The 13,217-nt window shown below is 33.8% G+C and overlaps 1 protein-coding gene across 2 annotated transcripts in view; it reads right to left on the minus strand.

The window, feature by feature from the left end:
* Positions 1 to 1,332: 1,332 nt before the first annotated feature.
* ANGPT2 (angiopoietin 2) overlaps positions 1,333 to 13,217 on the minus strand; it is a 40,916-nt gene continuing 29,031 nt past the window's right edge. For both annotated transcript variants that reach the window (XM_008925844.2, XM_018088902.1), the window contains 4 exons: positions 7,697 to 7,798; positions 6,986 to 7,152; positions 4,083 to 4,213; positions 1,333 to 2,786 (listed from right to left, as the gene is read on the minus strand). In XM_008925844.2, the coding sequence (XP_008924092.1) occupies positions 2,626 to 2,786; positions 4,083 to 4,213; positions 6,986 to 7,152; positions 7,697 to 7,798 (561 nt within the window). In that variant the 3' untranslated portion in view covers positions 1,333 to 2,625. The remainder of the gene's footprint in view (positions 2,787 to 4,082; positions 4,214 to 6,985; positions 7,153 to 7,696; positions 7,799 to 13,217) is intronic.

Genomic DNA, 13,217 nt, shown 5'->3' on the forward strand with positions numbered 1-13,217 from the left:
GCATTTCTATTAGATTTCACAGGATCATAAAATATTTTAAATTAGCAGGGACCTCTGCAGGTTGCCTAATTCAACACTCTGCTCCAAGGGACTCGTCCAGTCCACCCTCATGGTAATGAGAGAATAAATTAAAAAGAAAATTTACATTTTCCAGTTCCAACTTGTATTTGCTGCATCTTGTCCCTGTCCCTTGTCTCACTGCAGTGCACCTCCCAGAAGAGTCTGGCTCTGTCTTCTCTGTGTCCTCGATCAGGCAGTTCTAGGCAGCAGTAAGGTCTCTCCTTCCCCTTCTCTCTCTAGCCTGAAAAATGCCAACTCTCTAGGCCTCTCTTTGTGTTGTGTACTTGGTATGCACAGCTCCTTTGCTACCTCCTTTACTACTTGCTCTCTAAGACATTTCTTAGGAATTCATGAAAGCAATTTTATGACATATTTTGTTTTAGTTTGGGATTCATATATCCTTACAAGTTTGCTATGAAAAACAATAAAATATTAAACAGTAATTTTAAGTACACTATTTTTGCAAGTCTTCAGACAATGACTGTTAATTTACATTCTTTAGATTTATCTAAAATCAGATCATGAAGTAACATTAGAAATATTTTTTTGTATCTGCTATCCTTTAGTAATGATAACACATTTTTAGTGAAGAATGGTGGTGGTGTGAGTGGTGGGGTTCTCTGACAGCAGCTTTAATGACTGTCAGTATAAAATGGAGAGTTTTCTTCCATCTTTCTCAAAATCATTTACTGTTTTCAAGATAGAATTATAGAATCATCAAGGTTGACAGAGACTGACAAGATCATCCAGTCCAACCATCAACCCAGTACTGCCACTGTAACCCCGAAACCACATCACCCGGTGCCAGATCCAGATGCCTCTTAAACACCTCCAGGGATGATGACTCCGCCACCTCCCTGGGCAACCTATTCCGATGCCTGGCCACTCTAACAGTGAAAATTTTTTCCTGACATCTAATCTGAGTCTCTCCTGTCTCAGTTTAAGGCCATTTCCTCTATTCCCCTCACTGCAGGTGCAGCAGTAGCCCACCTGGCTACAACCTCTGTTCAGGTAGTTGGAGAGAGTGATGAGGTCCCCCCTGAGCCTCCTCTTCTCAAGACTAAACAATCCCAGCTCTCTCAGCTGTTCCTCATAAGACATGTTTTCTAGACCTTTAACGAGCCTTGTTGCCCTTTTTGTTAACTAAGCTTGCTGAAATTTTTTGCCTGAGGATTTTGTCTTGTTTTGGGCTATGTTCTTGCATTTTAACTAGTTCAGTCATCTGCTGAAAGTAAAGTTTTACAAAAATAATACTTTAAGGCTAAGAATAAGCATGAGAAGTAAAAGCTAAACTTAATTTTGGGAAAAATCTCCATAAAATTATTTTGTGTGATTTATGAAGAAATATCTTCTCAGTCTGAACTGTAGTGTTTAGTACGCAATTTTAAGGCATATAGTAACAAAATGAGAAGGAGGAAAAAAAGCAAGGATCACCTAGTAAAGTAATTTATTCACATTGTGGCATACATTAAGGGCCTACCTACACAGAATTTTTAGGGAGAATTCCTAACCTTACTGAAAAAAAACAACAGTGTCACCTTTTAGATTACTTTCAGATTTTTGTTTCCTGTTTTTAAAATATAGTAATTTGTATCATAAGCATAATTTTAATTGTATCAAAGAACATGCATATGTTTTTCAGATAAGTTATTTTTACAAAACACATAGATATACTACAGCACCAGGTGATAAATGATTGTCATAGACAACTGGACATCTGGTGTTAATGCCGTTGTCTCAGTTTGTAGAATACTGATCAATTATTTTACAGGTAAATGACAAGGGAAGAAAAAAGGTACAATCTTCATAAAAATATAAAGAAATACATACTATATTGTAATTTATAGAGATTTTTGTAATTTAAAGATAGTTACTGTAATAGTAAAAACTGAAAGAAATGGTGGGTTTTGTACATGGTATTTCCCCAAGAATAAATGCAAACTATTCAAATGCTATTTTTCCTCTGTTAAATAACATAATATAGGCTATTGGAAAAAATCCCCAAATAAATGTAAGAATTGTTTAGGAGATTATGGAGGGAAAGAATGTATTCTCTGACTACAGTATTGAGCTAATTACAGGAAAGTATTTTTTTATATACATAAAGGGCGAACATGACACAGAAAGATAAAGATAAATAGTTCTAGATCTAGCTATGTGTTTTATATTAATGTTTAAAGTACAGTGGTGAGGCAAAACGCATATTTCTAAAACTATTTTAGGGTTTTTTTCACAGTTCCAGTTACTTACTAACACATACATAGCATAAATGATTGGTAAAACAGAGTCCTTGTCTGCCAGTTTCTTGGATGTTCTTTTTATTCAGTCATTCAGCCAAATCACTGTTATATCAAGTTGATGCTTTAGACTTTGTGTCTGGTTAAATAATATGAGCTTTAGCTAATCAAGGCTATTGGAATTCAGGAGTTATACTGAACTGACCCCTTTCAGAGGACTAGTGCATGTTTTCTGGGCTTGAAAAATGAGACAAGTTGCAGATGTGTGTTTATATGCTTGGCAAATTAAGTCTTTGAAGACTATACAATTCACATAATTCAAAAACATTTAGAAATCTGCTGGTCGTATCATCATAGTTGTAGCTTTGAGAGAGTATCCCGAACCCTTCCAGTAGTACCACTTGATCCCATTAAACTTGTTGTTGTTCTGTCGTAATGGATAATACATTCCATTGAGGTTAGAAGGACCACAAGCATCAAACCACCATCCTGCAAGACAGAAGACAAACATCAGCAGAAGTAATTTTCAAAATAGTATATAAGGTCACTTTGTTGTCCAGAAATGAGAAAGAAATCCAAGTCCAGTTTGTCATTCTTGTGATTTGGAAGTGTCGGTATAAAATACTTGCCTCAAAGTCAGGAAAGAAGTGTATTTTATGTATCAACTACATATTCTTGAAGCTTATGTAATACATTGTACTTTAAAATTGAGAAGGGAAGGTGTTCAATCAAGCTTAACAACATCAAACATTTTTGACAGTCTGAGGGCAGAACACGGACTATAATGATATCAAGTTGTGTTTGATTTTATTTACTCTGTGGTAAATTCCTGTTCTTCACAGATTTGAACTCAATTCTTTCTAGAGGGTTAATTCAGTTCTCTGTGCAGATCAGTTCAAAACCTTCTGAAACTTGGTAAGAAGGAAAAGGAAAAAAAGCAGCCCTCATTGTGTATCCTTATAGTCCTGACCTGTTAGTGGGTCATAAGGAAAATTTATTTTTATTAATATTATTTTTATACTTCTGTTATGATGGTGATAGTATATGTGTTCTGTTTTGCAGGGCAGTAATCCAATTATCCTTTTGGATAAACTGAAGCTGTCTTTTTTTTCTTGCAACTTGCCCTAGAGGAAAACAAACCGTTGCTTAAGAGATAACAGGAAGAGAAGTCAAATTTACAAAGAATTTGTTTACATTTCAGAATGCGGAATTTTAGATTAAAAAATTATAGAATTTGGTTGAAGATAAAAATATCACTTAGAACTCAAATAACTAGTAAACGATCATTAGAAAAATGTAGATATATTGGTGATGTATCTTTACCACTTCATAATTATATCAAAATATATTTAGAATTCGTGTTGCCTTCCGTAGCACGTGCAGTACACAGCAGCTTTTGGGGATTTTCTCCTCTGGGTAGTTAGGGAAAGAGTTTATGCCTAAAGAATCAGGAGCCATTTCACTGACGAGCTGGATGTCTGAAACAGGTTTTTTTCAGGGAGTTGTGACTGTTATTTCATTCCTTGGAGGAAGAATCTGCTGTCTTTCTGGTTAGTTCCACAATTACAGACTTTCTTGTAGCCCAGCTTTAGAGACTTTTTTCCCTCCACTTTTAACTTCTCTTGTTTTACTTTAACTAACCATTGTAAAATGATAAAGTACTTCATTTGGAGTCACCATACTAGTAGTCAAAATTTACTAATTCAAAATTATCACTGTTTATCTCGTAGACAATTTCACTGCCAATAAAAATAGGAAGACTGAAAAGCATAAAAACATTCCTACCTCCTGTTAACATTTGTGAACATTTGCAAATACATTTGTCATTGTCTGCATCCTTTGTGCTAAAATCATTTCCTGGTTGGCTTATACTGCTTATTTTGCCCGCTGTCCCAGTAAGTCCTTTAAGGTAAATCCTGTAGAAGTGAGAAATGGAAAAACAATTATTAAGTGGAAGTTGATGGTATCTGATCTGCAAAATAATGATGGAATACTTTGCAATAAATATCCTGTTCAAATAGTTAAGTTCTCTTCTGGCCAATGTACTGTTGTAAGCTGTTTTTCAGCATAATGTTTTCATATGAATAGAAATGGTCAGCACAATATTCTCATGAACAGCCTCCACATTTATAGAGATGATGTTCATGTCATCATATTAGAAGCAAATTAGAGCAAGTATATAATAACTCCTGGAATTTTTCTTGTAGATCATGTATTTCTTAATACTGAAATATACTGTTCTACTTTCATGCCACAGTAATAAAAATATTTTTTTATTAAGTTTAAAAGTTTAAAACAAAAATTTTGGTTCCCATATTGCTATTAACACAGCATAGCACTTTATCATGACAACTCTGCGTATATCAGAAATAATAGCATTATCTGGAGTATTAATTACAAGCTAGTGACTGGCATTTTAAAAGTTGCTCAGTGTTTCCCTTTCCACTTTCCTAATTATTCTTCCTTTTCACATCCCTCATAGATTTATTAGCATGAAATCATTGCAGGTATTTAAGTTTTCTTCAATTCCCTGGCAAGGTAAGCTTTCAGTGAGGCTGCTGCTGTGTTGGGATGTGCTTACACAGGTGCTGATGCAGTCGCAGTGGGGAGAGACAGAGCACCGAACTGGAAGGATTTGAACCCTCTACTCCCATAGTATCTCTTTGGTGGTTGCATTTCTGTATTGGATACCTCATGCTTCTCAGAGGCATTCTATTCGTTTAAGGAGGAGATCTGAATCTCTGAGGAGAATTGACTTGTCCCTTGGTCAATCTTTATCTTGCATGTAATTCTCTGCTTATGATAGAAGTTGTCTTTGGGAGTTTAACAGATTATTTTAACACATTTTATATTCCTTATTTGAAAACATATTGAATTAATGAATTTTTACTCATTTAGCTTTCAAAAGATCAGCTCATTACAGATTTCTCAAAAATGTCTTTTCAAAAAATTATTCTGTTATTTTCTTAAGGTGAGTTCAAAATTATGTAAGCCAATTTATAACATAAATTATATTAAAATTTCCAAGTATAATGTGTGCACCTAGGCTTGATCCTTAAATATAATTTGAAGTCTAATGTAAGCACAGTATTATTCATTTACTGTTATTAATAATTTTTTTAAAGTACATCTTAATATAAGAGAAGATAAGAGGCAGTGGATGGAAATCGAAATGAGAGGTTCTGACTAGGTATCAGGAAAAACTTTTTTTGCCACGAGGACAGACAAGCAGGTTGTGCAGTCTCCACTTCTGGAGGTTATCAAGACATAAGTGAAAAGCCCTGAGCAACCTGCTTTGACTTCTTAGCTTTGAGGTCAGAAAGTTTGATTCGAAGTCCATTCTGATCTCAGTTTTTCTGTAAAGAAATTTCAGTTTTATGGTCCAACCCATAGTCTTCCCAGCATTTGGAATGTATTAATCTTTTTTTATGTAATGGATCACAAATTCATAGAATGGTTTGGGTTGGAAGGGACTTTAAAGATCACCTAGTTCTAATCCACCTGCCACGGGCAGAGACACTTTCACTAAACCAGATTGCTCAAATCCCTGTCCAGCCTGGCCTAGAACACTGCCCTCCAGATGGGGCATCGAAAATACTCTTAATTGAATACTTTCTTTGTTTTTTTTTCTTTTTCATAATGTTAAATATATTCTTTAAACCACTCCATGTTATGATGCATTCCATGTTTGGTTGCATATTATAAGAAAGTTTCTTTTACCATCTTAGTTTTCAGTAGTTTTTATTTTTTAATATTGTAAATAGACAAGAGTAATGACCCAATTTGCAAAGGTTGCCTTTCTAAGTATTTTAAAGCATTACTTAAAAAAAAAAAATCTCTGCTGTAGATTCTGACTGCTTCCAGATGAAAAAATATTTACTTTGGAGCTGAGACAACTGTATACTACCAAGGCATTAAGATCTAATGTTTTGTAGGGGGCAGATGCTGATGGTTCAGACTTGCTTTGCTTGCATATAAGACTTGAGTTGCAATAACAGCATCAGTTCTCTCAGGTGTCAGACTGACTTTATTTACAACAAATAGCTGCTAGAAATTTTGGAGAAATTCACCTAAATGTAGGTTATTTTTCTGTCCAGTCACCTAAAGCTCCATGATTCTGTATGATTATTAAAGAGAAACATTTCATGGACCATGTAGTAGGAAAGCATCTGTTATACAATGGAGTCTCTAGCTTCTTCTCAAGCAAATCAAACAGTATCTACTGCATTTACAGAGAGCTGGGAGAATGAACTATGAACTGCCCATATATTTCAGCTGTGGATGATATTATTTCAAAATATATAATACTATGATACTACTAAAAGTGTATAATATTATGATAGTATTTATATAAAAAGTATTTCTTTAATATTTATATTATTTCTTATTCTAACTAAGATGTAAGAAGAAATTATGAAGCTTTACATTTGAAGCTTTACATTTAAGGATGATGGGAGCATAATTAATAGGTCCATTAAAATCTGGTGTGCACTAGTAAAATACACATTTTCTCCTTTGGAAAAAGAAATAATTTTTTTTAGGCAATAGGTAAAAAATGGAGCAAGCATTATTTTCTGAGTGAAATGGAAAACAGTCAAGATTTGTACAAAATAAGTTCATGCATCTACCCAGTTTAGAATTATTACTATCAGAGCTTTGTTTTATTCAAGTCTGATTTTTCTGCTTACCTGTATTTTAGTTCTTCACTTGCTAGAGAGAAGTGGTCATACAATGAATACGCCTCATTTCCTTCCCAGTCTTTCAGGTGTATTTTAAGAACATAACGCTTCTGATTAGTCAATTGAGAAACGAACTCATTCCCCAGCCAGTATTCCCCAGCAGGATCACCAAATCCCTGTAATTCAAGGTATATATTTTAAACTATATGTTATATTAAAGCTTTGTTTTGTTGAGGTTTTTTTTGTTTGCATTTGAAATTATCACTTTATCTGGTTTTAAGTTTAATAGTTTTCAAGTCTGTCAACTGAGAATTTTACTGTGTCTATGAGGGTTATTGGTCTGTAATATGTCAAAAAGTTAATTTCAGCAAAGACAAGCTCAGGAATCTGAAACAGTGAATCAGTATTACTTCATAGATTTGGAGCAGTTTCGACTGTTGCCACTAGAAACACAAATATAAATAACTCAAAAAATGTAGACATATGATGGAACAGTTGATTAAAGAAAAGTAAGGTTTCTCTTTAAAAACAAACATCACACTTGCTAGTCTGCTTAGACAAACAACTTATTGGACTCTGACATTTTCTAGATGAGCATCTAAGGACATAGACAACTTTTTAAAGTTGTTTACATTCTAAGGATGCTATTAATGTAACTTTAGTGTATTAGATTTCAGATAATAATAACTAATATTTAAGGCTTCAGAAAACATTGCTTACCATCTTGTACTCTTTCCATGTCCGGTGAAAGTCCACACTGCCATCTTCACGTCTCTGAATAACTGTCCAACCTCCTCCACCAGTTTCCATGTCACAGTAGGCCTGTCAGAGTAAGTATGTAACAATATAAGTCATAGCAAAACAAAACCAGAAAGGCAAGTTGTGCAAAATATGTGTTAAAAATGCAGGTTTTTCATAGCTGTCATACACATCGGTTGTGGTTGTCCACAAATAAATGTGATTCCTCTGTATATTCCTCTGTATCACACTTAACAGAATACAAATGACACCTTAAGAATAGCTGGTAGCTGCTGTTAAAGGAAGAAAAAAAAAAGGAATGTAATTTCTTATTCTATGCTTCCCTCTTGCACCGGTATTTTTGTGAGTTTCCTCGTGATATATTTTTTCTAAAAGATGTTTTCACTTCTCCATTTTTTTTTTGTGAGAGATCTGTTCAAGTTTCCCATGGCTTTTCAGAGTATACTGTCAAGTTCAGGCAGTGAGCAAACTGAAATATATTTTTATTTCCACAGTCATTGTTCAGTGCCTTTGCAAATGGTCTGACCCCAAAGTTAAATGTAAATGTAGAACAGTTATTATCTCAAACTTAAATCTTGAAGCCATGTTATACAGACTGCAATGGATATGTTATATTCTTGAACAAAAAAGTAACAACTATAAGATGTTTCCAAATATTCCTAAATCACCTTAATTTTACCAAGTCATTGCTAAAACTTTGAAAGGACTGACATGTAATAGCAGTTCACTGAACTCAGTTTTAGAATTCCCAATAAATGCATCTCTGGGACATAAAATTCAAGTTTATTGCTCAGTCAATCTCCTTCTAGATTAAATCACTACAGTGTCAGAGATGAAGGTGCCAGTGTATTGGGGAGATGCTGATGGAAAAAAAGTCTTTTGACAATTAACAGGAATTTTGGAGTAATCTTTGGGAGAAATAGGGGACAAATTAACAAGAAAATTTTGTAAATATGTGAATATCTAGTACAATTTTTCTTGAGAAAGGATTTGAAATTGTTGCATCTAATTCTGCTTTTCTGAAACTAACAGAACTTATAGCTAGATGTGTGAAGTTAGTAGAGCTAAGCTGGTGTAACTCAGTACAATGAAAGGCAAAGTGAAGTCAGGATCTGTTTAAATTGCATGTTAGTACCAATACTATCTTTAAGAAAAATATTAAATTGCTTGTACAAGTATTCCTGTCTGAAGAGTTCACAGTTAATGCTCTCTCATTTGTAAATTTAATTTTTTTTTACAACTTCCTGCCAAGATACTAAAGTTTTGAGTCTTCTTCAGAATTATTTCACATCTTTGAAAAGTTTTTATATTCTATTTTGAGTATTAAACTACATTAACTTCTAATCTGTATTCTAGATCTTTCATCTATTAAGTGAAGTTGCATCTTCCCATTTACAGCTGTGGAGCTAAGATTTGACTTCTTACACTTTGATAGGATATTTCATCTGTAGAGACTAATTAATTAAATGAATAAATAAATAAATAAATAAAAAACCTAGCCAAGCATCTCAGTATGAATTCGGATGTTTCCTTCCTTGTTTAAAAATTCTCTCAGTGGTCTTACTTATTACCTAATTTATTACTGCTGCTTGTCACAATGTGCCTATAGATGTCCCAGATCATGACTGAATGACACTGAACCTGTATGGCTTTTTCATCCTCTTCTTTGGGTCACTGGCTTATCAGTGTTAGCAGTTAGCAGATTTGAGCTCTTTGAACTGTTAAACATCCCGGAAATTCATTGAAAAAGCGTGACTTCAGAGAAGCCAGAATTTCCTTCTGTCCTATGGCAGTTTTATATGTGTCGTTTTAGGAAGTAGGGTGTACTCCTTACTAAATTTTCAATGTAGTTGGCTCTTTTAGGGTATGTGGATTGTACGTATGTGATACGCACACACACGTACATATTTATATAATTCAAACAGGGTATTTACAGTTCAAGCAGTGTCATATATACTGTTCAAAGGCATCAGACTTTTGAAGGGAAAGAAAGCCCTTACAGCTGGAAATATCAAATATATTAGTGTTTCAATAGGCTGTAGCACATTAGAAATCCAAATCAGATACTTTATTTTAAGCTTGTATCTAGACTCTTTGTTCAACATCAGAGAATCATAAGACATTCAATTTGAGATTTTTAGGAAAGATAAAATACATAAGGAAAAGAGTTGGATTAGGGATTACTTCTTAAAGTATATCATGTGAATGGAATTTAATTGAAAGCAGCAACTTTAATTTGTACTGATGTGTGTAATTTCTTACATCTCAAAGCCTGGTTTTTCTTTGTTTTTACTAACATCTTTATTTAATGACCAGTAAAAAATTGGTAACAGTATATAAATTAAATGTAGTAAAATAAAAATTATCTTGTAAAGGAAAGGCAGAAGATGTAAGAGATCAGTCTGTTTCAGAAAGCTAACTCATGAAGTTTAATCTACATGTATATGTGAAAACTAATTTCCACAGAGGGCTATGAGGAAGGATACGAAGAATGGGCTAAAGCAGATGCAGATACTTTTGTTAAGCATTGCTACAAGTTAAAAAGCTGATTTAACAGTGGTAAAATATCATTAGTTGTAGAGAAAGTTGTTGATTCTGAAGCTTCACCCCACTTGAAAGAACAATATAAGCAGTCTGATGGAGAACAGAACTGTTTCACCCTTCTTTGAAACATGGAGTTTTTAAGTATGTACAGTAGGAGCTCATGTATTAATTTACTTGAGCTGCAAGTCCAGTCGATATTGCTACTGTAGGCATGTTACATTCTATTTCCTTGATACCTATCATCTAAATTTTGATTCAGTTGGAATTATTACTTTGAAGAAATAAATGCCTTTAAATAGCAGTTTATTTTGTTCTAATGAGATTAAAATATTCTCAAACAGTGAATGACTGTGGATGTTCTACATAAAACATTCCTGCAACAGGCAGGAAAGTAAGCAAATGGTAAGACAACTAGCTGTTATAGGCACTGTAGGTTTGTTGGGATAAATGCTGGGGTACTGCAAATTTGTTCCCAAAGGGAAAAGCAACTAACTAGGAACTGAAGCACATAATAAGAAATTGGAGATGTCCATAAAAATCTCATATAGATTTTTTTTTCCAGTAGCGATTTTAAGAAGTTTATGTAAATTTGTGAGTATATTTCCACACCAAAAAAATTTCATGTCAGTCATCTCTAAGGCTTTCTTTTATCACTTATTACTAGAACAGAACTCTTCTGACCTTTCAACCTAGCCTAGGTTTTATATTCAAAAGGAAGACATGTAACATTTGATAAAACTAGTAAAAATAGATACCAAGATTAGACAGGCAGCAGGAGTCTTCAAACAGATGCCAAAAAGAATAAAGAGATTAGCCTCTCAAGTTACAACAAATTGGAATGGGGAATATTTGAAGTATCTTGTGAACTGTTTCAGTGCTTACAATTCTAGCAGCTGTAGCACTGTGAGAGGGTATTTGGGGTGTAAGTGTTTTCAGACGTACTTTATGAATGGTAAGGCTCAGGCTGAGTTATCAGGATGAAGATCCACTACAGTTTTTATGCTAAAGCAAGTGCAGTTCAATGATTTTGTACTCTGCTTTCTCTGTCTCCTAGAGATGTGACTAGATAAGAACTGCAGTCCGAGTTTCCTTGTTCTGGAAAAAATAACTACACACACTGTTTATAATTTAATTTACCCTTATACCAGGTACCAGTGAAAAGACAGATGATGAGACTTCTAAGATTCACAGAAAAAAAACCAAAATCATCTTACTTATTCTTACTGTATTGGTGAAGCTACACATATGATCTTTTTTAATGCTTGGCATTGGAAACAATGTGTATGTGTATTTTAGACATAAAGTCCATGGCATAAGGTCCTTTTGAAATTACTAGCTAGTTTCTTGGAAGGTTATGATAAACCATTTTGTTGGTGAATTCAACCTTGCCGAAATCACTTCCTGCGAGAAAGTTTTGGTTAAAAGGCCTTGGCTCTGAATGTGTGTCAGTTCTGGGACAAAAATTCAGCTAAACATGGGTGGAAATGGGAAAGACCTTAGCCACTGTTTCAGTCACTATTTTAAGCTTTGGAGTAATACATTGGTAACAGTTTTATGTACTCTGCCTGGTTAAAACCAGGAGGTTAATTGGTTCATGCAGTTGCTGTAAACATGAAACTATTCACTTTTCTTGGGTTTGCTTCTGCCATTTTTCCTTGTGTCAGCAGTCTTTTGCTGTTTTTCCTCAGTGTTTTTAAAAGGACTTAGCTTTTGTCCTGGTGCAGAACAGGAAAGCTTGAAAATATTAATGGAATTAAATAATTGTTTTCCTCTCAACTCTCATATGCAGTTCCTTAGTTTTGGATTATGATGGGAGACAAATTAGTAAAGTGGGATCAGTTACAGATTACACAGGAGTTGTTTATAAGCCCATTGAGAGGTCAGAAGGTGTTACAAGAGGAAAAGATGAAAACATAAACAGCAGTGCAGCACTTTTGGCAAATAAAAAAGGTCACTCTGTTTCCTGGTCTGAGTAGCCATCCACATCATAAACAGTTGAAAATGGTGTAACATGTTGATTATCCCTAAACCTTCACTTCCCTTGACAACTCCTCTATATTTGTATAAAAATCAACATCAGATTAAAACTTTTTAGTCTCTTATTTTCAATGTCATATGGTAAGTAAAACCTTCCCTGTCTTTTTTTATCTGAAGTGGACAGAATACAATTTAAATTCTTTAATATTATTAAATTACTGATTTAATACTAATTTAATTAAATTAGTACATTTTAACTACTTTTTAGCCTAGTCAGTTACCAAAATGGGTATTTATGTTAAGTTTTTTAAGCCTCCATGTTCAAATGTAAAGCATTTAGTATTTTATAGTCTATGAAATTTGTGATTTTACTTTTGAAAATGCAGTGTAAAGTTTACGACAGAAATTTTCATTCTGTAATATGCCCTGCACTTGCATCTGATTTTAGAAAATATGCATGCTCTGTATATTATATATGACAGTAAAATTAACACCAAAGAAGAACACTTGAGACAAGTAATAGTAAGAGATCCAAGGAATGTAAACCTTCCTGAAATGTCTAACAAAGACTGCTGCAATCTATTACTTCAGAGATGTAGTAGCTTGCATCTCCTTTAGCTTTTAAAATTGTGATTGTAGATATCTGTGCTATTTAAATACCATTCAGTTTTACTTTATGACATCTTATGTAACTAATTTTCTTGTGAAACAGATGTATTTAGACTAGAATATTTGACAAGAAAACTAACTTTTTTTTCCCCAAGAGAAGCAGACTGTGAATAATTTCTCTAGATTATATCTGCAAAAAATTGCAGGTTTTACCTATTGTATTTTATAGGTCTTACCCAAACAAATTTCTTATTTCCTTTAGCTGAGAGCTTTGTAAATGTAAAGATCACAGTCTGGCTTGGGCTAAATGAAGTTCTGGCACTTTAAAGACTAATCACTAGTGAATTTCATT

This window comes from Manacus vitellinus, unplaced genomic scaffold (genome assembly GCF_001715985.3).
Source record: "Manacus vitellinus isolate BGI_N305 unplaced genomic scaffold, ASM171598v3 scaffold_11_pilon, whole genome shotgun sequence".
Taxonomy (NCBI): Eukaryota; Metazoa; Chordata; class Aves; order Passeriformes; family Pipridae; genus Manacus; species Manacus vitellinus.